This window comes from Callithrix jacchus, chromosome Y (genome assembly GCF_049354715.1).
Source record: "Callithrix jacchus isolate 240 chromosome Y, calJac240_pri, whole genome shotgun sequence".
NCBI classification, from domain to species: domain Eukaryota; kingdom Metazoa; phylum Chordata; class Mammalia; order Primates; family Cebidae; genus Callithrix; species Callithrix jacchus.
In genome coordinates this window covers 7,387,667-7,410,492 of record NC_133525.1, presented here as the reverse complement: position 1 = coordinate 7,410,492, position 22,826 = coordinate 7,387,667, and the positions used below count along the sequence as shown (strand labels likewise).

The 22,826-nt window shown below is 40.1% G+C and overlaps 1 protein-coding gene and 1 pseudogene across 1 annotated transcript in view; one reads left to right on the top strand and one right to left on the bottom strand.

Annotated features, from left to right (window-relative positions):
• Nucleotides 1-22,826, top strand: part of LOC144581313 (THO complex subunit 2-like) — a 130,038-nt gene that overhangs the window by 34,198 nt on the left and 73,014 nt on the right. The window contains exons 5-8 of the mRNA XM_078364496.1: nt 3,139-3,209; nt 4,029-4,150; nt 4,716-4,849; nt 22,283-22,449. Of these exons, the coding sequence (XP_078220622.1) occupies nt 3,139-3,209; nt 4,029-4,150; nt 4,716-4,849; nt 22,283-22,449 (494 nt within the window). The remainder of the gene's footprint in view (nt 1-3,138; nt 3,210-4,028; nt 4,151-4,715; nt 4,850-22,282; nt 22,450-22,826) is intronic.
• On the bottom strand, nt 20,289-21,375 carry LOC144581272 (procathepsin L pseudogene; annotated as a pseudogene).

Sequence of the window (22,826 nt, the reverse complement as noted above, 5' to 3'; positions counted from 1 at the left end):
TGTTCAGATCAGAAAAATGAGGTTCAGTGAAGCGGTGATTTTTTTAAGGCCATGCAGGCCAGTAAGGCAGAATTTGAACCTGTGTCCCTTTGGCTCCACAGTCTGTGATCTTTTTGTTGTATCATGTTGTCTTTTTAAATGTTAACAGTTACAAGGGAAGTTAGTGCTACACTTTCTTTTTTTTTTTTTTGAGGCGGAGTTTCGCTCTTGTTACCCAGGCTGGAGTGCAACGGCGCGATCTCGGCTCACCGCAACCTCCGCCTCCTGGGTTCAAGCAATTCTCCTGCCTCAGCCTCCTGAGTAGCTAGGATTATAGGCATGCGCCACCATGCCCAGCTAATTTTTTCTATTTTTAGTACAGACAGGGTTTCACCATGTTGACCAGGATGGTCTCGATCTCTTGACCTCGTGATCCACCCGCCTCGGCCTCCCAAAGTGCTGGGATTACAGGCTTGAGCCACCACGCCCGGCCAGTGCTACACTTTCGAGGTTAAGAGAGCATTTTTTTTTTTTTTTTTTCCTGAGACAGAGTTTCACTCTGCTTGCCCAGGCTGGAGTGAAATGATGTGATCTTGGCTCACTGCAACCTCTGCCTCCCAGGTTCAAGTGATTCTCCTGCCTCAGCCTCCCAATTAGCTGGGATTACAGGGGTGTGCCACCATGCCCAGCTAATTTTTTCTGTTTAATAGAGACGGTGTTTCGCCGTCTTGGCCAGGCTGGTCTCGAACTCCTAACCTCAGGTGATCTGCCTGCCTCGGCCTCCCAAAGTGCTGGGATTACAGGCATGAGCTGCTAAGCCCAGCAGGTAGCAACTTTCTTTAACAGGCTAATCATATGAAGGTGAGGGGGCATGAGAGCTATGGAAAGGGTGAGTGTGATGTAAGTTGATATGCTGCTGTGCTGAGGGACCTCTAGGCCGGGGTAGGTAATTGGTGATACTGGGAACTAGAGCGGGAAATAGCTGAGGGCTTTTTATTAAAATGTTTGGGAAAATTAAAGAGAATTTGAGGTAGAGGAGTCAGAAATAAACGAGTTTATTAGAATGCCGTTATGAGTTTGAAACAAAAGAATAAAGAAACCGGGGAAAGTACGGTTGGGATAAAAGAGTCCTGAACTGATTGTTGAGATAGCTCATCTAAGAAATTTACTGAGACCCTAATTCAGCATTTCCTAACATGGTCAGAACCCAAGAGAACGGTTAGATATTTAAGTAATTTATTCAATTCTAAGAATTAAGATTAATGAGCTGGGCCAGGTGAGGTGGCTCATGCCATAATCCCAGCACTTTGGGAGGCTGAGGTGGGTGGATCAAGACCATCCTGGACAACATGGTGAAACCCCATCTCTATAAAAAAAATTAAAAACAAAAGATTAATGAGCTAAAAGAATTCATTCCAAGTTCACAAACCCTCAGAGGATAAGTGTCTTAATCAGGTTAGATGGCTGAGTGGAGAGAGACTTGACTTGAAGAGGATGACTCTGCCATCCGGTGCCCTGATCTTAGAGACCTTGAGGGGAAGATCTTAAGGTCTTTAGTGCCCTGGAGTATAGATAGATGTTGGGTAAAAGGATGAGCCCAGTTTAACCCCAATCCCTTAGAAATCAGCATCCTTAAGAGTTCTAGACTGAGGAGGGACCAGAAAGCCAGATAACAAGGCAACAGTTGGGGATCCCTGAAAAGGATTGGTGAGCTACACATTAATTAAAAGTCTTAATGAGAAATTGAGATTGTACTGTAATTTACATTGCATAAATTACACCCTAAAATTTTGTTAATAAACTTGAACTGACTGTGTGTATAGCTACAGGGGCCAGGATATGTGGAAATGGCAACTGTCCAAGAAGGGAAAGTGAAGAGGGCCAGGAATAATGTGGATATGATTGATGAAAAATCCCCTTCTTTTTGGATTCTCAGTGTTGGCAGTAGAATATGTAGAGGCCAATTTTTATTAGTTTACTAAAACCAGTGCTGCTCTTTATAGCACATTCTAAATTATAATTTGACTTTAAAATTAGGATAATAGTATGTAGTCAGTTAAAGCAGTAATCCTGAGATCAGCTTTGTTTGCAATCCTGCCAATACTGGTTGAAATTTTTGGTGCTTGGCATTTGACACTAATTGTTTTCTTTCTTCCACACTTAAGAACATTTTTTGACAAATTTTCTGAATAACTTAATAAAACTCACGGTCTCAGTTTTTAAATATTTCAGTAGGAAGGTACAATTTTGAATAATTTTTATTTACTGACTAGAATTATAATTCAAGATAAGATGCTAAATTGTTTTTCGGAGACACAGTCTTACTCTGTCACCCAGACTGGAGTGCAGTGGCATGATCTTGGCTCACTGCAACCTCCACCTCCCAGGTTCAAGTGATTTTTCCGGCCTCAGCCTCCCTAGCACCTGCAATTATAGTTGTGCACCACCACGCCCAGCTGATTTTAGAATTTTTAGTAGAGAAGGGATTTCACCATGTTGTGCAGGCTAGTCTTGACCTCAGGCGATCCATCTGCGTTGGCTTCCCAAAGTGCCGGGATTACAGGCATGAGCCACTGCACTCGGCCAAAAATATTTCTAAATACTGCCTTTTCATAAGGTTGGTGGCCAGGTAGCCTGGTTAGAACGTAGTAATTGGACCAGGGTGGCGAAAGTCATGGGTTTGATCTTGAATATTAGAATCTTTAGAGTTAGAAGAAATTTTTGCCATAACCCTGCTTAACTTTCCACCTTAAAGAATCTTTTTTTTTTTTTTTTTTTTTTAGCATCTCTGACAATTGGTCATTTAAACTTTGTTTCAATGTTTCATTTTTTTGCAAACAATATTTTTTTTGAATGTTTGTTGCTTCCAGCTCCGTAACATGTAGCTCCAGTGTAATTGATAGACTGTTTTTGGCTATATCATAGGTCACAGGGTCAATCTCCAGTTTTAGGAGAAATTAAAGCATTCATATACACATGAAGGGCATCTCATGTTACCATAGTTTTGAATTTTTCCAAATTTAGATTGAGGTATTTTTAAATTAGTTTTAAGGAAAGTAGATTGAGGTATTTTAAAATTAGTTTTAAGGAAACTAAATATCTTTCTTTAGTGCTGGGGAGTCCAGAAACATCAAACTTTTGTCTTCTTTATCATTCTAGATATTGAAACAAATTGTTTAGAAGAAAAGAGCAAGAGAGACTGTTTTACCCAGTTGGTATTAGCATGTTTGGTAGGTTTTAAAAAATATTCTTCCCTTTTAAAAATCTGCATTTAACGATTGTAATAGAAGTTAATCATGTTAATGGTGGAGGATATTGACAGTCAGTTGGCTTTTCTCATTATAAGGTGAAATTTGGGTTTTGAAATGGAGTGTTTTGTGAAATTCGACATGCTGTTTCTATGAAATTAGCATGTAACCATATCCATATCACTTAAACTATACATTCAAAACTGGTGATTTTCCTGACCTAGTAAGTTCCTAAGAAAACGGTTAGCATTTATAAAGTAAGTAGAAATGATTGTAGACAGCTTTTAAATGGATTTTTCCCCTCATAACCTGTTAAGGAGAAAAAGAGCAGAGGTAGTTTAAAAATGGTAAATTCGAGACCTTGTCATAATTGTTATCTAGTAAACCATTTTGTGTTCACAAATTTAGAAGCAGGGAAAACTACCATGGCTGAGGCCTGGAAGAAGGTGCTTGTCTTTGCTACACTAGCATTAAAGTAGGAGGCTATAAAGTGCTGTGTTAGGTGAAAATCCAGTTAAGCCAAATGTAATCTGACTGAAAATTTCATCTGTAGTTCTTGTCATTTATAGGTAGTATACAACATGGATATAATTTTGTAGTGAATTTTTTGAAAGCTGTTTATTAAATATTTCAATATTTGGAGTCATGTTTACTAAACTTGCAAGCCTTTTTATAAATTGTAGGTTGTTCTATAGAGAATGTGATTTTTGTATTCTTATTTAGGAAGCTTTAGTTTGAATATATTTAAGGTTGTGGATGCAATGCTAAGGAATAAATGAACTTTAATGTTTTTTAATCCAGCATTTAGTTTCAGCCACAGTCCTGAAGGAACGCCTGGATCCAGAAACACTGGAATCATTAGGGCTTATCAAACAATCACAGCAGTTCCATCAAAAGACAGTTAAAATCAAGACAAAACTCTTGTAAGTAAATGTATCTTACAGTGCAGATCAAGTAGCTGAGTATGTTTTTTTGTTCATGTTTTGAATGCTAGTAGCTTCTTTGAAGATTATTTTTTTTGTTTGTGATTAGCATATATCTTGTGTTTTTTGCCTTCTAAAAGTAGCCTAATATTTTTGAGTCATCAGTGACCTTTACCTGTGTAAAACCAGTGCTACTTTTGTCCATATTCAAAGTTAAAATCATACTCATGCTATCATCATTAGCAATAAAATAATTTATGACTGGCTGTACTTGGGGTATATTCTTAGTCAGAGATGGAAATAGTGGTAAGTTATCATTCCCTTATATTAACAATATCCTTCTCTTGTCTTACTTGTTTTCCCCGTGTAATTAACATTGGGGTTCTCATATGAAGCACTGTTATTTTTTACTCTAAAAGGTACACAAAGAGGTAAACTTACAAAAACTAATATTATGATTGTTGTAGGTTGGAGATAAGAAAATTCGATGAGAATACAGTACTCTGCGGAAGCTTGTTAATTGAAATTAATTTTATCCCCTTAATGGTATTTTATCTGATTTCAGTTATAAGCAGCAGAAATTCAATTTGTTAAGAGAAGAGAATGAAGGTTATGCCAAGCTGATTGCTGAATTGGGGCAAGATTTATCTGGAAGCATTACTAGTGATTTAATGTTAGAAAATATCAAATCTTTAATAGGTAAGATATACATCTGTACAGTATGTGTTGTTAAGATAACCAGTTGTTTTAACTGTTGGCGAATATCCATAAAGACAAAATGAGTGCATTCCGTATACTTTTTTTCTTTTCACTTAAGGAATGGGAGAGGTGTTTAGATTTTACTTTTAATGTTTTATCAGTAATTATAAAATTTAGCGTGATATTTGTGAGAAATCTTTTAGTCACTATTACTTGTGTGTTAATATTAGGTCCTGCTCTGTCTAATCTTTCTTTTGTTGGGGAGGGGATCCTGAGTGGTAAACCAGTGCTTTCAAAAGAGAATGGATGACAAAGAACAGGATGGACTGTTCTGATACAGAATGAATGCCCTATGTTTCTTTAGTATTTCTATTTCTAATTTTTAAGTATTTCTCTATCCTTTATGGAGGACCGAAAAGCAAACATGAAAACTTTAATACAGTAAATCTTCAGTGAACTCTTGAAACCTACAGATGTGTAATTTTGAACTTGATTTTCAAAATAACTTTATTGGGGACTTTGATACATATTTGACTTTATCTTTGTAATAGCCTTTTAAAGTCAGTGCAACAGCGATTGCAAACGTGTAACACATAGCAAAGTTTTATTCTCTCTACCCTTTAAGTAGAATTTCTGTAGCACTACGTTTTTCTTTTCATTTGCATTGATTGTTTGGAGGAAGTAGTTGACTTCTATAGAAAAGATGAATGAGTAGTAGAAAAATAGGGTAATCCAGATTTTCCTAAGGTGGAAAGAGCCTTTTCAAGTATTTGCTAGGTGTTGCACTGTCTTAGGGAAGATTTTGCACCACCTGCCAGAGGAGTCATATTTTGTGCCTCACTTGTTATATCTTTGGGGTGCTTATCCTCAGCTTCCTGGTTCTTTCTGTTTTTTAGAGTTTATATATGACTAAGAAAGCGGGAGAAGGCATCCCAATCCTTATTTCCTTCTTCTAGTGCTTTGTGTAGGAATCCAAATAAAACTGTATTTACTATAATCACCCTTGTTCTTACCAACAAGTAAGTACCTTTTAGTTCATGTTTTAAATTTTTATCTTTATTTTTAAGAGATGGTGTCTCATTATGTCTAGGCTAGTCTTGAACTCATGGGCTCAAGTGATCCTCCTGCCTTGGCCGCCCAAAGTACTGGGATTAAAGGTGTGAGCCACTGTGCCTGACCAAATAGTAGCTTCTAGTTTAAATTTACGCTTTTCTTTGAAGTTTATCTAGTTCCAGCAGCGGATCTTAGTTTCGTTGCTGTTTCTTCCAGTTTTCAATTTAACATCAAGATGGGCAGCCGCCCCATAGGGCTGTGGGACTCTTGCTTACCTGTGTGGCAGTAACCCGTTTTTAAAAACCTTCCTGCGGTGGTCCCTTTCTGTTCGTTTGTTCTTTATTTCCTTCTTTTATTTTTCTTTCTGTGCTTTCTTTTCCTTCCTTCCTTCCTTCCTTTCTTCCTTCCTTCCTTCCTTCCTTCCTTCCTTCCTTCCTTCCTTCCTTCCTTCCTCCTTCCTTCCTTCCTTCCTTCCTTCCTCCTTCCTTCCTTCCTTCCTTCCTTCCTTCCTTCCTTCCTTCCTTCCTTCCTTCATTCTTCCTTCTTTCTTCTTTCTTTCTTTCTTTCTTTCTTTCTTTCTTTCTTTCTTTCTTTCTTTCTTTCTTTCTTTCGATGGAGTCTCACTTTGTCGCCAGGTTGGAGTGCAGTGGTGCAATCTCAGCTCACTGCAACCTCTGCTTCCTGGGTTCAAGCAGTTCTCCTGCCTCATCCTCCTGAGTAGTTGGGACTCGAGGAGCCTGCCATCACACACCGCTAATTTTTATATTTTTAGAAGAGACAGGGTTTCACCATGTTGGCCAGGTTGGTTATGAACTTCTGACCTCAGGTGATCTGTCCACCTTGGCCTCCCAGAGTGCTGGGATTGCAGGCATGAGCCCCTGCACCCTGCCCCTTTCTGTTCTTTCTAGGGTAGGCGCCGGACTCTCCTGAAGTGTTTTCTGATCTAGCTTGAGAAGCTTGTCAGTACTGCTTTGCTGTAAGTTTGACTTTCCCATCATGTACTTAAGATAGCATTCCCCACATAAAAATTCTGTGCTTTGCAAGATCCTTAGACTTTTCTTTTTTTTTTTCCTTTTTTTACTTTAGATCCTTTTTTGTTGACATCTGTTTCTTCTTCTGTTTCTTGTGAGTTTATACCTTTTTATTCCTTTGTTAGTTGGGGAATATTTCAAAGGGATTTTCTTGACAGTGTGCTTTTATCGTACTAGGTAATGTACACTTCTTAGTGTTCTTCAACTTTGCTCTTGGGAGTATAGGCTGCGATCCTGTTTCTGATGAACAGTGTAACAAACACAACTGCAAGTTCATGAGGCGTATGGACAGTCCATGAGTATAAACAATTTGATTTATTGGTCTAAACCTATTTTCTGACCCACTAAGTAGCACTCACATGTCACCTTGTTAGTGAAGCCTTCCCTGCCCACCCCTGTCAAAATTCCCTACTATTCCCTGATTATTTTTCATTTTTTGCATGTATCACCATATAATATACTCTGTACCTCCTCCCTCTCCGCCTGCATCTAAGCGCTGTTAGGACTGGGGTTTTGTTAAGTACCTCATCCTTAATACTTGGTATGTGGGTGATAAATAAATACTCGGTTAAAAGGAATGAATATTTACTCTATTCTTGCTTAGTCTATACTGACTCTTCACATTTTTTTTTCCTGACATGGAGAATTATAGAAAGTTCATCTCTCCGTCTCAATGTTTATTTATCCCTGGCTAGATGATTTCCTCCTGCCCAATTGTCTGATACATTAACTTTTTTTTTCTTGACACAGAGTCTTGCTTCGTCGCCCAGGCTGGAGTGCAGTGGCATGATATTGGCTCTCCGCACCTCTGCCTCCCAAGTTCAAATGATTCTCATGCCTCAGCCTCCTGAGTAGCTGGAATTAAATAGAGGCACGTGCCACCATGTCCAGCCAATTTTTCTTTTTTATGTTTTTAGTAGAGATGGGGTTTCACTAAGTTGGCTGGGCTGGTCTTGAAGTCCTGGCCTCAAGTCATCTGCCTGCCTCAGCCTCCCAAAGTGCTGGGATTTATAGGTGTGAGCCCCTGCACCCAGCCTGAATGAAACTCTTTTCATTGATGTGAAAATAAGAGGTTGAAACTTCAATTCCAGTGAGTATTCTTTCAGTGTTCTTAGCATTTATTGGATTCCCTCTTAGTGCAGACTTCATCCAGGCCTTGTCTCATCTGTCCAGAACAGCTTACTGACCAGCAACCTGTATTTCTTGGCCTCTTTGGATGGGTTTCTCTGTATTTATTCCCATTGTTTTCTGTTTAGGAACAGTCTAGACAGGTAATACCTTCTTCGCCAGCCTGTGTTAGAAACCGATACCTAGTTTGGGCGGTACCTAGGTTGGTGCATGTACATTCAGGGTACTTGGTCTGACCGGGATAGATCCTTACTTATCATCCTTTAGTTAAAAGGCAGTTTTTTGGCTGGATGCGGTGGCTCAAGCCTGCAATCTCAGCACTTTGGGTGGCCCAGGAGGGCAGATCACCTGAAGGTCGGTAGTTCGAGACCAGCCAGGCCAACATGGTGAAACCCCGACTCTGCTGAAACCACAAAAATCAGTTGGGCACAGTGGCACGTGCCTGTAATCCCAGCTACTCTGAAGGCTTGGGCAGGAGAATTACTGGAACCCAGGAAACGGAGGTTGCAGTGAACTGAGATCACGCCACTGGACTCCAGCCTGGGTGACAGACTGAGACACTGTCAAGAAAAAAAAAAAAAAAAAAAAAAAAAAAAGCAGCAGTTATTTGCTCCCAAAAGATTCTGGCACATCAACATTTTTATGTCCTGTCAGGTAGCCTGGGGCTATTTACTACCCATGCAAGCAAGGAAGCAGAACCATTATGCATCTGCATGGTAATTGTTATCTGACAGTGTGAAGGACTTATTAAACAGGAATGAGTAGTGAACAGTAGATTATTGAGCTGCCAAGTCATAGACACCATACAAGTGGCCCTTGCTTGAAGAAGGCAAAAAAAAAAATCTTTTAGAAATTAGAGGAAAGAATGTCACAGGTGGACTCCTTTATTTGCTGAACTAAGCTGTAAGAACTCTACTCTTTTGGATGCCCTTCAAAAAAAAATCAAAGCATGATGCTGTACACTTTAAACGTAGATAATAAAAACACATGATTGCTAAGTGTTCTTTCCTTTCTTCTAAATCAGTGGTCAGCAAGTATTTTCTGTAAAGGGTGAGATAGTAAATACTTTTTGGCTTTGTGGACCGTATGGTTTCTGTTGTAACTACTCAATTCTGCCATTGTAGTGTAAAAATAGCTACTGATAGTACATCTGACTATGTGCCAATAAAATGTTATTTAGAAAAACAGACAGCTGAATGGATTTAACCCACAAGGCATAGTTTGCCTATTCTTGCTGTAAATCAACGTTCTGCCTAAAAACTAATCGTGGAGCTAGGTCATTTGAGCCTGGCTTTAGAGAGGGAAAATAGTTCTTCCTGACTTTGGGTTTTAGTGGTCCAGGACTTTTAAGTCCTATGCTTTAACCCATTTACCTTCTTTTGCAGAACCAGAGCTTGCTTCGTCAAACCTCAGGACCTTCATTTGTTACCTGGTGTTAAAGGGTATAGATTTGTCTAGAGAAGGGTAGAGTGAGAGTCTTGACCTCTTCAGTCGCTCCAGTGACCAGAGTAACATTAAAAACAAAATAAATCCTCTGGCCAAACGATTATTTTCGGATAGATTATGGTACATTTTACCCTTTGACTACATGATTTTGAGTGTACATAGTATTTTATCTTTGGTTCAGTCTGAATATAGGGTTCGTTTAGCCTAGACACTTCTTATTGTGCCAGCTTTCTCCTATCCCTTTGAAAGGGAAGTTGGCTGCCTTCTTTACCTAAATTTTTACATTATTGAAGTTTCTTGGCTATATGTTAGAAGTTTTCCCTTCATAGTATGAAAAAGGAGACAGCAATTGGTGTTTCCAACTATAGGGTTTTTTGGTTGTTATTTATTTTATTTTTATTTTTATTTTGAGACAGGGTCTGGCTCTGTTGCACAAGCTGTAATTGCAGGGCTATAATCTTGGCTCGCTGCAACATTTGCCTTCTGGACTCAGCCTTCCAAATAGCTGGTACTATAGGCACACACCACCATGCCCAGCTAATTTTTGTATTTTTTTTTTTGTAGAGACAGGGTTTTGCCATGTTGATCTGGCTGGTCTCGAACTCCTGAGCTCAGGCTATCCACCTGCCTTGGCCTCCGATATTGTTGGGACTATAGGCGTGAGCCACTGTGCCTGGTCTTGTTACTGTTTTTTACATCATACTTTTATTTTGTTATTCATTACTTCTTGCTTTGAGATATGCAACTTTTTGCAAATAGTGTTTCTTAGAACTAGTCCAGCATAGATTTTTTATTAGCTTGCTTCCAAAGAAATTCTTTCTACATGCTAGGTCATTTCATTTTGTTAAAAACATGCTTTTCTTTGTCTCCTAAGGTCCATTCTCTTAGGAACATGATGATTGAGGCTATAATTCTGTTTTCTTGACTGACTGAAATTTATAGGCTGGACATCTCTCCTAGTTAGGTCTGCAATATTATCTTGGTCTTTTATTTTCCTGTTAACATCTCAATTTGGCCTAATTTCTGCAAGAAAATGTCGCTGTCGCTGTTGCTGTAACATACTGGCCATTTTTTTTCTATCTTTGGGGAGACTCCAGTTGCTTTTTATTGCATTTCGTCAAAGATGTGTCATTCAAAAGGTGTGAACTCTCCTCAAGGGTAGCATATTTATTTTACTAATCACTGTAATTTTTCAGCTTTATTCAGACTTCACTGACATATAATAGAATGCACATACTTAAAGTGTACAATTTGACTTTTAACATACGTATACCGGTGTGAAAACACCACAAACAAGATAATGCACGTTCCTCCCACTTCCCCTGAAGTTTCCTCTTGCCTCTTTGTGTTTATACCTCCTCTCTCCTCTCTTCTCTATTTTTCCAGAGAATCATAAACACCTGGCACATGGTGGGTAATTATTTCATAGTTATTTAAATGAAGGAGGGAATCTATGGGCATTGTAGATCTGCAGTTTCTTTATTTTTTCCACTTACTCTCTTTAAATGTGGTTTCTTGTTCGTTCCTCAAAAGGCATAAAGGTGTGTGTGTGTGTAAATATATATAATGTGTGTGTGTGTGTGTGAATGTAACTGGTGGTAGAGGTAGGGGGCAAGGTTTATGATCTCTCCAAAGATCACATGACTATCAATGCTTGGGCTGGACAAAAGTCTTTCTAAGCTGTTTGCATACAAGACTACTTATATTCTTCTATAGCTGCCATTAGGAAAACATTTTGGATATTCAGACTTACTGATTATTACTAGAGTCTCACTGTGTATGATGAACTAGCTTAAATGTTAATTAAAACACCAAGATTTAAAAAATAATTTTCAGGTGGGCATGGTGGCTCATGCCTGCAATCCCAGCACTCTGGGAAGCTAAGACAGGAGGATCACTTGAGATCAGGAGTTTGAGACCAGCCTGGGCAACATAGTGAGACCCCATTTCTACAAAATGTTGGCTAGGCATGCTAGTGTGCATCTGTTGTCTTAGCCAGTCGGGAGGCTAAGACGGGAAGATCACTTGAGCTCAGGAGTGTGAGGTTGCAGTGAGCTATGAATGCACCACTACACTCCAGTGTGGGCAACAGAGCGAGACCCTGTCTCTAAAAATAATAATAAAAGTAAATGGAAATAATTATCTATAAACTTTCAGTTGGTTGCAGCTACCTTTTCTCTCTTATGGATAACATTGATTGGACTTACGGCACCTGAGATATGTCATGGAAAACTCATGAACCAGGTTTTCTTTAATGAAAGATGCAAAGGTGGTACCTCTTAGAAATAAAAGTACATACCTCTTGTTTCAGATTACGGCCTTAAATTGCACCTAGAAAGAAAATGGGCCATTGACAGTACAGATCACTGATAGAATAGCCTTGATGGAGTAATGCTGTTAAATAAAACATAATGCCCGTGGTTCACATTTCAGCATATTGAAAATGTAAACTTAAAAGCAATGTGAATGAAACACTTAAAAGATTTTCATCTAACATGTTGCTGTTCCATCGTTTATTCATGAGTTTTGTGTATGTAGCCAGCCAGTTTGTCAAAAATTATATTCAGTGTCTCTTTTGTCTTCTATGATACAATGTTAATTCATTTTTATTTAGTGATGTAATTTTTTATATTTAATACAGGAGAAGTTACATGATTGGAGAATTTGCTAGATCTTACTTCCATAATCTATCATCAGTGTTACAGCATTTTGAAGGCATTTTTCATCTATGTTCAGGCTTCATTGACACACAATAAAACGCACATATTTAAGTTGTAGAATTTGAGTTTTAACGTATGTATACATCTGTGAAAACACCGCAAACAAGATACTGCACATTTCTCCTACTCCTCCTCAATTTTCGTCTTCTTGGCTCATTGCAACCTCTGCCTCCCGGGCTCAGGTAATCCTCCCGCCTCAGCCTCCTGAGTAGCCGCGACTACAGGCATGTGCCACCATGCCTGGCTATTTTTTTGTAGTAATGGGGTTTTGCCATGTTGCTCAGGCTGGTTTCAAACACCTGGACTCAAGTGATTTACCTGCTTCAGCCTTCCAAAGTGCTGGGATTACAGGCGTGAGCCGCTGCGCGCCCAGCCTGATCTGCTTTTTGTTACTGTAGATTAATTTCCTTTTTCTAGAATGTCTATAAATGGAATCATACAGTGTGTACTTTTTTTGTTTTGGTCTGGCTTATTTCATTCAGCATATTTTGTGATTCTTTCATACTGTTGCCTGTATCAATAGTTCTTCCCTTTTTATTGTTGACTATGTCCACTGTACCTATCCTTACTCCACTTATACTGCAAATTGTTTATCCATTTATATGTTGATGGACATTTGAGGAGAGGAGTGTTATTTGATACAAATAAACCTGCTGTGAACATTTGTGTACAAATCTTTGTATTGACATAGACATTTATTTCTCTTGGGTAAATACCTAGGCTGGGTCATATGGTAGGTGTAAGTTTACATTTTAAAGAAACCGCCAATTTTACGAACTGGTTGTACCATTCTAAATGCTGCCACCAGCAAGCAGCATTTAAGGATTTTAATTGCTGTTTTGGAATCACGTTTATATTCATAGGCCATACTTTTTGGAAGTATGGGGGAGGTAAAAATATGTAGACATTTTCTTCCTAGAACTTCAGGGAAACGTCTTTTTGGAGAGTTTATGAAAATATGAAGCTTTTTTTTTTCTTTTTTTTAAGTAAGACATGATCGCTGCTTTAGTCCTCCATTTCCTGAGTATGAGAAGCAGAAGAAAATGTGTTCTTAAGTTTGGATCTCATAAAAAGGGAAAACTTGTAGTTCGAGGATTTTGTTTTCTAAGCGATTGCTAAGGTACAAAGAAACATTAGTTTAATAGCATTTAATGTATATAACTATGGAGTTACAAAAAGTACCTGGAGCTATCTCCTTATGAAAGAATTGGGACAGGTTTTATAGGTTATATAAAAATTTTCTTGGAAAAATCCCCTAACTCATCCATAAGGTATAAGTGTTTAGATCTAACATATGTCCCTAAATTGATCACAGTTCTTTTTTCCTCTAGTATTAGAAGAAATCGGTGTTTATTTGTTGGCCCAGTGAAGTGGTTACCTTGCATTTAGGGAGTGTCTTTAATGAAATATACTTATTTTATTTTATTTTGTTACATTTGAAATTACATTTACTTAAACAGGTAAAAATTTACACATCCTTTTTTTTTTTTTTTAGTTTTAACTTTAATTGGCTGTCTGCTTTGATATTTTCATGTTTACACATAATCTTTTATTGCTTGAAAACAATTCTTTTTCCTTTTTTTCGTAATATAAATTTTTTATTGCATTTTAGGTTTTGGGGTGCATGTGCAGAACATGCAAGACAGTGGCATAGGTACACACATGGCAGTGTGTTTTGCTTCCTTTCTCCCCTTCACCCACATTTGGCATTTCTCCCCAGGTTATCCCTCCCCAGCTCCTTTCCCCTGCTGGCCCTCCACGTTTCCCCCCAATAGACCCCTGTGTTTAGTACTCCCCTTCCTGTGTCCATGTGTTCTCCTTTTTCATCACCCGCCTATGAGTGAGAATATGCGGTATTTCATTTTCTGTTCTTGTGTCATTTTGCTGAGAATGATGTTCTCCGGATTCATTCATGTCCCTACAAACAACACGAACTCATCATTTCTGATTGCTGCATAATATTCCATGGTGTATATGTGCCACATTTTCCCAATCCAGTCTATCATCAAAGGGCATTTGGGTTGGTTCCAGGTCTTTGCTATTGTAAACAGTGCTGCAGTGAACATTGGTGTCCTTATAGTGGAACGATCTATAGTCCTTTGGATATATACCCAGTAATGGGATTGTTGGGTCGCATGGAATTTCTATTTCTAAGGCCTTGAGGAATCGCCACACTGTCTTCCACAATGGTTGAACTAATTTACACTCCCACCAACAGTGTAAACGTGTTCCTTTTTCTCCACATCCTCCCCAGCATCTGTTGTCTTCAGATTTTTTAATGATCGCCATTCTAACTGGCGTGAGATGGTATCTCAGTGTGGTTTTGATGTGCATCTCTCTGATGACCAGTGATGATGAGCATTTTTTCACATGATTGTTGGCCTCATATATGTCCTCTTTCGTAAAGTGTCTGTTCATATCCTTTGCCCATTTTTGAATGGGCTTGTTTGTTTTTTTCCTGTTAATCTGTTTGAGTTCTTAGTAAATTCTGGATATCAGCCCTTTGTCAGATGGGTAAACTGCAAAAATTTTTCCCCATTCCGTTGGTTGCCGATTCACTCTAGTGACTGTTTCTTTTGCCGTGCAGAAGCTGTGGAGTTTCATTAGGTCCCATTTGTCTATTTTGGCTTTTGTTGCCAATGCTTTTGGTGTTTTAGTCATGAAGTCCTTGCCTACTCCTATGTCTTGGATGGTTTTGCCTACATTTTCCTCTAGGGTTTTTATGGTGCCAGGTCTTATGTTTAAGTCTTTAATCCATCGGGAGTTAATTTTTGTGTAAGGTGTCAGGAAGGGGTCCAGTTTCTGCTTTCTGCACATGGCTAGCCAGTTTTCCCAGCACCATTTATTAAACACACGGGATCCTTTCCCCATTGCTTTTTTTTTGTCAGGTTTATCAAAGATTGTATGGTTGTAGATATGTTGCGTTGCCTCCGATGCCTCTGTGCTGTTCCATTGGTCTATATCTCTGTTTTCCTACTAGTACCATGCTGTTTTGATTACTGTAGCCTTGTAGTGTAGTTTGAAATCCGGTTGTGTGATGCTGACCCCCTGCCCCGCTGTGTTCTTTTTGCTTAGAATTGACTTGGCTATGCGGGCTCTCTTTTGGTTCCATATGAAGTTCATGGTGGTTTTTTCCAGTTCTGTGAAGAAAGTCAATGGTAGCTTGATGGGGATAGCATTGATTCTGTAAGTTACTTTGGGCAGTATAGCCATTTTCACGATATCAATTCTTCCTAACCATGAACATGGAATATTTCTCCATCTGTTTGTGTCCTCTCTTATTTTGTTGAGCAGTGTTTTGTAGTTTTCCTTGAAGAGGTCTCTTACGTTCCTTGTGAGTTGTATTCCTAGGTATTTTATTGTTTTTGTAGCAATTGCGAATGGCAGTTCGTTCTTGATTTGGCTTCCTTTAGGCCTGTTATTGTGGTGTAGAGGAATGCTTGTGATTTCTGCACATTGATTTTGTATGCTGAGACTTTGCTGAAGATGCTTATCAGTTTCAGGAGTTTTTGGGCTGAGGCGATGGGGTCTTCTAGGTATACTATCATGTCGTCTGCAAATAGAGACAGTTTGGCTTCCGCCTTTCCTATTTGAATGCCCTTTATTTCTTTTTCCTGCCTGATTGCTCCGGCTAGAACTTCCAGTACTATATTGAGTAGGAGTGGTGAAAGGGGGCATCCTTGTCTAGTGCCGGATTTCAAAGGGAATGCTTCCAGTTTTTGCCCATTCTGTATGATACTGGCTGTTGGTTTGTCGTAAATAGCTTTTGTTACTTTGAGATACGTTCCATCAATACCGAGTTTATTGAGGGTTTTTAGCATAAAGGGCTGTTGAATTCTGTCGAATGCCTTCTTTGCGTCAATTGAGATAATCATGTTGTTTTTGTTTTTGGTTCTGTTTATGTGGTGAATTACGTTTATAGACTTGCGTATGTTGAACCAGCCTTGCATCCCCGGGATGAATCCTGCTTGATCATGATGGACAAGTTTTTTGATTGGCTGTTGCAATCGGCTTGCCAGTATTTTATTGAAGATTTTTGTATCTATGTTCATCATGGATATTGGCCTGAAGTTTTCTTTTCTTGTTGGGTCTCTGCCGGGTTTTGGTATCAGGATGATGTTGGTCTCATAAAATGATTTGGGAAGGATTCTCTCTTTTTGGATTATTTGGAATAGTTTCAGAAGGAATGGTACCAGCTCCTCTTTGTTTGTCTGGTAGAATTCGGTTGTGAACCCTGCTGGACCTGGGCTTTTTTTGTGTGGTAGGCTCTTAATTGCTGCCTCGACTTCTGACCTTGTTATTGGTCTATTCATAGTTTCAGCTTCCTCCTGGTTTAGGCTTGGGAGGACACAGGAGTCCAGGATTTTATTAATTTGTTCCAGGTTTACTAGTTTATGTGCATAGAGTTTTTTGTAATATTCTCTGATGATGGTTTGAATTTCTGTGGAATCTGTGGTTATTTCCCCTTTATCATTTTTTATTGCATCTATTTGGTTGTTCTTTCTATCTCTCTCTCTCTTTTTTTATTAATCTGGCTAGTGGTCTGTCTATTTTGTTGATCTTTTCAAAAAACCAGCTCTTGGATTTATTGATTATTTGAAGGGTTTTTCGTGTCTCTGTCTATTTCAGTTCAGCTCTGATCTTAGTTATTTCTTGTCTTCTGCTAGGTTTTGAGTTTTTTTTTTTTTTTTTTTTTTTTATCTTGCTCCTCTAGCTCTTTCAGTTTTGACGACAGGGTGTCAATTCTGCACCTCTCCATTCTCCTCGTATGGGCACTTATTGCTATATGTTTTTCTCTAGAGACTGCTTCAAATGTGTCCCAGAGATGCTGGCATGTTGTGTCTTTGTTCTCATTGGTTTCAAAGAACTTCTTTATTTCTGCCTTCATTTCATTGCTTATCCAGTCAACCTTCAAGAGCCAGTTGTTCAGTTTCCGTGAAGCTGTGCGGTTCTGGGTTGGTTTCTGAATTCTGAGTTCTGACTTGATTGCACTATGGTCTGAGAGACTGTTTGTTATGATTTCAGTTGTTTTGCATTTGCTGAGGAGTGCTTTACTTCCAATTATGTGGTCAATTGTAGAGCAGGTGTGATGTGGTGCTGAGAAGAATGTGTATTCTGTGGATTTGGGGTGGAGAGTTCTGTAAATGTCTATCAGGTTTGCTTGTTCTAGGTCTGAGTTCAAGCCCTGGATATCCTTGTTGATGTTCTGTCTGGTTGATGTGTCTATTATTGACAGTGGAGTGTTAAAGTCTCCCACTCTTATTGTGTGGGAGTCTCAGGCTCTTTGTAAGTCAGTTAGAACTTGCCCTATGTATCCGGGTGCTCCTGTATTGGGTCCATATACGTTTAGGATTGTTAGCTCTTCTTGTTGTATCGATCCTTTTACCACTATGTAATGGCCTTTTTTGTTTCTTCTGTTCTTTGTTGCTTTAAAGTCTATTCTATCAGAGATGAGAATTGCAATTCCTGCTTTTATTTTGCTCTCCATTTGCTTGGTAAATCTTTCTCCATCCCTCTGTTTTGAGCCTTTTTGTGTATCCTTGCATGTGAGATGGGTTTCCTGGATACAGCACACTGATGATGGGTTTTGGCTTTTTAATCCAATTTGCCAGTCTGTGTGTTTTGATTGGTGCTTTTTGTCCATTTACATTTAGGGTTAATATTGTTATGTGTGAATTTGATAGTGCCATTTTGATGCTAACTGGCTGGTTTGCCCGTTAGTTGATGTAGCTTCTTCATTATGTCGATGTTCTTTAGCATTTAGTGTGATTTTGGAATGGCTGGTACTGGTTGTTCCTTCCTATGTGTAGTGTCTCTTTCAGGAGCTCTTGTAAAGCAGGCCTTGTGGTGACAGAATCTCTGAGTACTTGCTTGTTTGCAAAGGATTTTATTTTTCCTTCAGTTATGAAGCTCAGTTTGGCTGGATATGAAATTCTGGGTTGAAAGTTCTTTTCTTTAAGGATGTTGAATATTGGCCCCCACTCTCTTCTGGCTTGTAGAGTTTCTGCCAAGAGATCTGCTGCGAGTCTGATGGGCTTTTCTTTGTAGGTGACCCGATCTTTCTCTCTGGCTGCCCTTAGTATTTTCTCCTTTATTTCAACCCTTGTGAATCTGACGTTTATATGCCTTGGCGTTGTTCTTCTTGCGGAATATCTTTGTGGTGGTCTCTGTATTTCCTGCATGTGAGTGTTGGCCTGTCTTGCTAGGTGGGGGAAATTTTTCTGGATAATATCCTGAAGAGAATTTACCAGCTTGGATTCATTCTCCTCATCACATTCTGGTACACCTATCAAACGTAGGTTAGGTCTCTTCACATAGTCCCGCATTTCTTGGAGATTTTGTTCATTCCTTTTTGCGCTTTTTTTCTCTAATCTTGGTTTCTCATTTTATTTCACTGAGTTGATCTTCGACTTCTGATATTCTTTATTCTGCTTGTTCCATTCGGCTGTTGAAACTTGGGCATGCTTCGGGAAGTTCTCGTCTTGTGTTTTTCACCTCCTTCAATTCTTTCATATTCCTCTCTAAGTTATCCTTTCTTGTTACAATTTCCTCGAAACTTTTTTCAAGATTCTTAGTTTCTTTGCATTGATTTAAAACATGTTCTTTTAGGTCACAGAAGTGTCTCATTACCCACCTACCCACCTTCTGAAGTCTAATTCTGTCATTTCGTCACAATTATTCTTTGTCCGGCTTTGTTCCCTTGCTGGTGAGGAGTTTTGGTCCTTTGTAGGAGTCGAGGTGTTCTGGTTTCAGGTATTTCCCTCCTTTTTTCACTGGTTTCTTCCCATCTTTGTGGATTTATCCACCTGTCGCCTGAGTAGTTGCTGACTTTTCAATTGGGTCTCCAAGTGGATGCCCAGATTGTTGATGATGAAGTATTTCTGTTACTTGGTTTTCCTTCTACCCGTCTAGCCCCTCCACTGTATGACTGCTGAGGTCCACTCCAGGCCCTGCTTGTCTGGGGTGCACCTGTAGCGGCTGCGGAACAGTGAGGGATGCTAGCAGTTTCTTTTTCTGCTATCTTTGTCCCAGAATGATGCCTGCCAAATGTCAGTCTTTTGGATACAGAGGGGTCAGGGAGCTGCTTGAGGAGACAGTCTGTAGTTTATAGGAGCTCAAGTGCTGAGCTGTGAGCTCTGTTGTTCATTCAGGGCTTTTAGGCTGCTACATTTAATTCTGCTGCAGCAGAACTCATTAAAAATCCCCTTTTTCTCTCAGATGCTCTGTCTCGGGGGGTTGGGGATTTCTTTATGAGCGTCCGTTGCTCTGTCCTGCCCAACTAGGAGGCAGTCTAGTCACTATTTGCCTGCCGCGGCTCCACCCTGCTTGTGTGGGGTCTGCCCTGTTGCTGCAGGCTCTGCCCTGCTGCTGCGGTCTCTGCCCTGCTGCCACGGGCTACGCCCTGCAGCGGAGTCTTTCTGTTGTGGCGGGTTGTCTCGGGAATGGCAGGCTGTGTCGGCAATGGGCGTGTACCTCAGTAGGGGTGGGTTCCCTCAGTAATGGCCAACGCCCCTCCCCCCACCGAGCTGCACCGTCCTGGGTTCAGCGGTGCCTGCAGTGAAACTCTCCACCCGGAGCGTTTGGAGTCGCCGTTTTGTTTGTCCCACTGCCCTGGCCCAAATGCCGTTTCCCTGGAGTCTCCTGGCCTGGCTCACTGTCCAAGTTTCGTTCAATCAGCTGGATATGCCGGTCTGCCCTCTCAAGTCTCAGATTGCCAGTTCTACAGGGCACCCAGACCAGTGTGCTTAGTGCGGAGCACTGTGGAGCATCAGCTGCACCAGCCACCAGCTGCACCAGCCAAAACCGCTGCGCTGGTGTTCCGCGTCTCTTTTATACCTGGGAATTTCCCCGTTCTGTGGGCAACAAAGATCCGTCTGGAAATGCGGCCCTGACTCACCCTCCACGCGTTCACCGAGGATTGTTCTGGGTTGTTCTCACCGCGCCGTCTTGAGTCGGTCTCCTACACATCCTTTTAAAAACAAAAATGCAAAGTCAGTAAGTGAATCAACAATATAAACCTATTTATAGCAGTAATTAAAATAGAGGTAACATTTTACCAGTGTAAAAATATCACAGAATTCAAATCACACTTGGGTCTTCAATGATTCGAGTGTGTATCCATCACAGCAGGGGCTGGAAGGTTGAGATGAACTCCCATGCATGCACCATCCCCAGTCAAGTCCTTCCTCATCACTGTCCATCAGCTCATACAGTGGGGCAGCTGGCTGCTGAGGCAGTTCCAGAGTGGCTTTTCCAGTCCTTGGCCATCTTTGTGTAGCCATCCATGCCCCATTCTTCACCCCAGCTGTTCTTCACCAGCCAAATATTTACTGTTCTCTGATCCTGTTCTTTCAAATCCATCGCCAACCACCAGCACACCGTGATCCATGTCTTCACTGCTACATTCTGGCTCCAAATAAATGTCTCCTTTATAAAACTGGAAGGACTCATGACCTGCATCAATAGCAACAGAAATGGTCCCCACAGTTGCAACTGCCTTCATCAGGGTCTTCTCCAGCTCAGGGATGTCCACAAAGCCAGCGTCATTAGCAACAGAATCCTCCGGATTGTACTTACAGGATTCGTCTGTTGCCTCATATGGATAGGATTCCTCAGAGTCCAGGCCTCCATTCTCCTGAACATACTGGAAGGCATAATTCATTAGGCCACCATCGCAGCCCTGATTGCCTTGAGGCCCAGAGCAGTCTACCAGATTCTGTTCACTCAGTGAGACAAGTTTCCCTGTTTTCCGGCACATCTGCCCTTCAAGAGCACCAGTCGCGCTAAAAGCCCAACAAGAACCACACTGACCCTGATTCTTCACAGGAGTCACGTAGCCTCTCTCTCTCCAATCCACAGATCTGGGGGCCTCATGAAACAGAGGTTCCTGGAACACCTTCCCGTTCCTGGGCTTATGGTTTTGAAAGTCATTCATCACCTGCCTGAATTCTTCACTGGTCATGTCTTCAAAGGCATTCACAGCCATTGTGAAGCTGTGTTTCCCGTGGTTGTGTTCGTGATTGTGCAGTGTATCCGTCATCCGTGAAGTGTATTCAATCATCTTCATGTTCTTCTCCCACACTCCTCTCCTCCATTCTTCATGCCGTATAATCTGTTGTGCATCGCCTTCCACTTGATCCACTGTGCCTCTAAACTGTGATCGAATGTTAGAGCAGCTGAGGCTAATCCCAGGCAAAGGGCAGCGACGATAAGTGTAGGATTCACGTTTCAAAACGTCCTCGACCGCGTCCTCTCCTCCATTCCTGGTCGGGCCATGGCAGGGCCTGCCCGGCGGTGCTTTCCTGCTGCGTTAGTAGCTGCGCAGGCGCACTCGCTGGAGGCTGCTCTTCCGAAATGCACATATTTTAAAATACTAGAATCCCATTCAGCTTGATGAAAGGCATGTGGAAACTGACATAAACCAGGAGCCTCCAACTCCCTTGGTATTCTTTGATCTATTAGTATCAGTAGCATACCACTTTTCCCTTTAGAATGTTACTAAAAGCCATGGTTATTAATCAGTGGTATAATTATATTTATAGCTCCGTAGTATATGTAAGATAAAATAAAAAATGACGGTCTACTTTTGTGAACCTGGACTTTTAGCTGTTTATCAACATTCCAAATACTTCTGCCTAAAGCATTTTAAAAAACCCTTTAGTTGCTTAATTTGTAAAATGCATTGTTGAATTTTCATGTTTTTCTAAGAGTTAATAACGTGGACCTGTTTTCACTAGCCTGACTAATCAGGAACTGATGAGGCCAAATGTGGCATAGAGGAACATTTATTTGACTGGCATCACAGGTCTGGACTGTACTGACCCAGATCTGTCATTAACCCATTCTGTGATTCTGGGAAAGTCACTTTCTCATCTGTAAAAATGTGTAGTGGATTTATTTCCCTCTGGGAGAGGGGAAGCAAATTTGTAAAGGAAGTTGTTTTTAAAAATATTTTTATCTTGCTATATGAGTTATCCCTGAAAATTAATGGCTTCAAAATTAATAACAATGATGTATAATCCTTTAAAATTTTTTATGTGTCTCATCTGTTGCAGGATGCTTTAATCTGGATCCCAATAGAGTTTTGGATGTCATTTTGGAAGTGTTTGAATGCAGGCCAGAACACGATGACTTCTTTATGTCTTTGTTAGAATCTTACATGAGTATGTGTGAACCGCAAACACTGTGTCATATTCTTGGGTTCAAATTCAAGTTTTACCAGGTAAAGAAAAATGTGTACATATGTATATTTACAGATTCATTTCTTAATCTTGTTTGTATAATTTCATTTGTAAATGATTGGTCTTATCTCAGACATTCTAGCAGAAGAGATGGATAAATGGATAGCTAAAAATGTAATGTGGTAAGTACTGTATTAGTAGTATGAATGATGTGATGTGAAAGCCTAGAGGAAAGTATTATTAAGTTTTGCCTTGGGAGAGGTGGACTCAGGGAAGATTTTGTAGATATATCCTTATTTTAAACATGGTCCTTGAAGGATGAGTAGGAGTTCATTAAGGTTTTCTCTGCGTAAGTAACAAACAATGTGAGAATAAAGACGTGGCAGTGTGAATATATATAAAAGAAGAAATGGTTCAT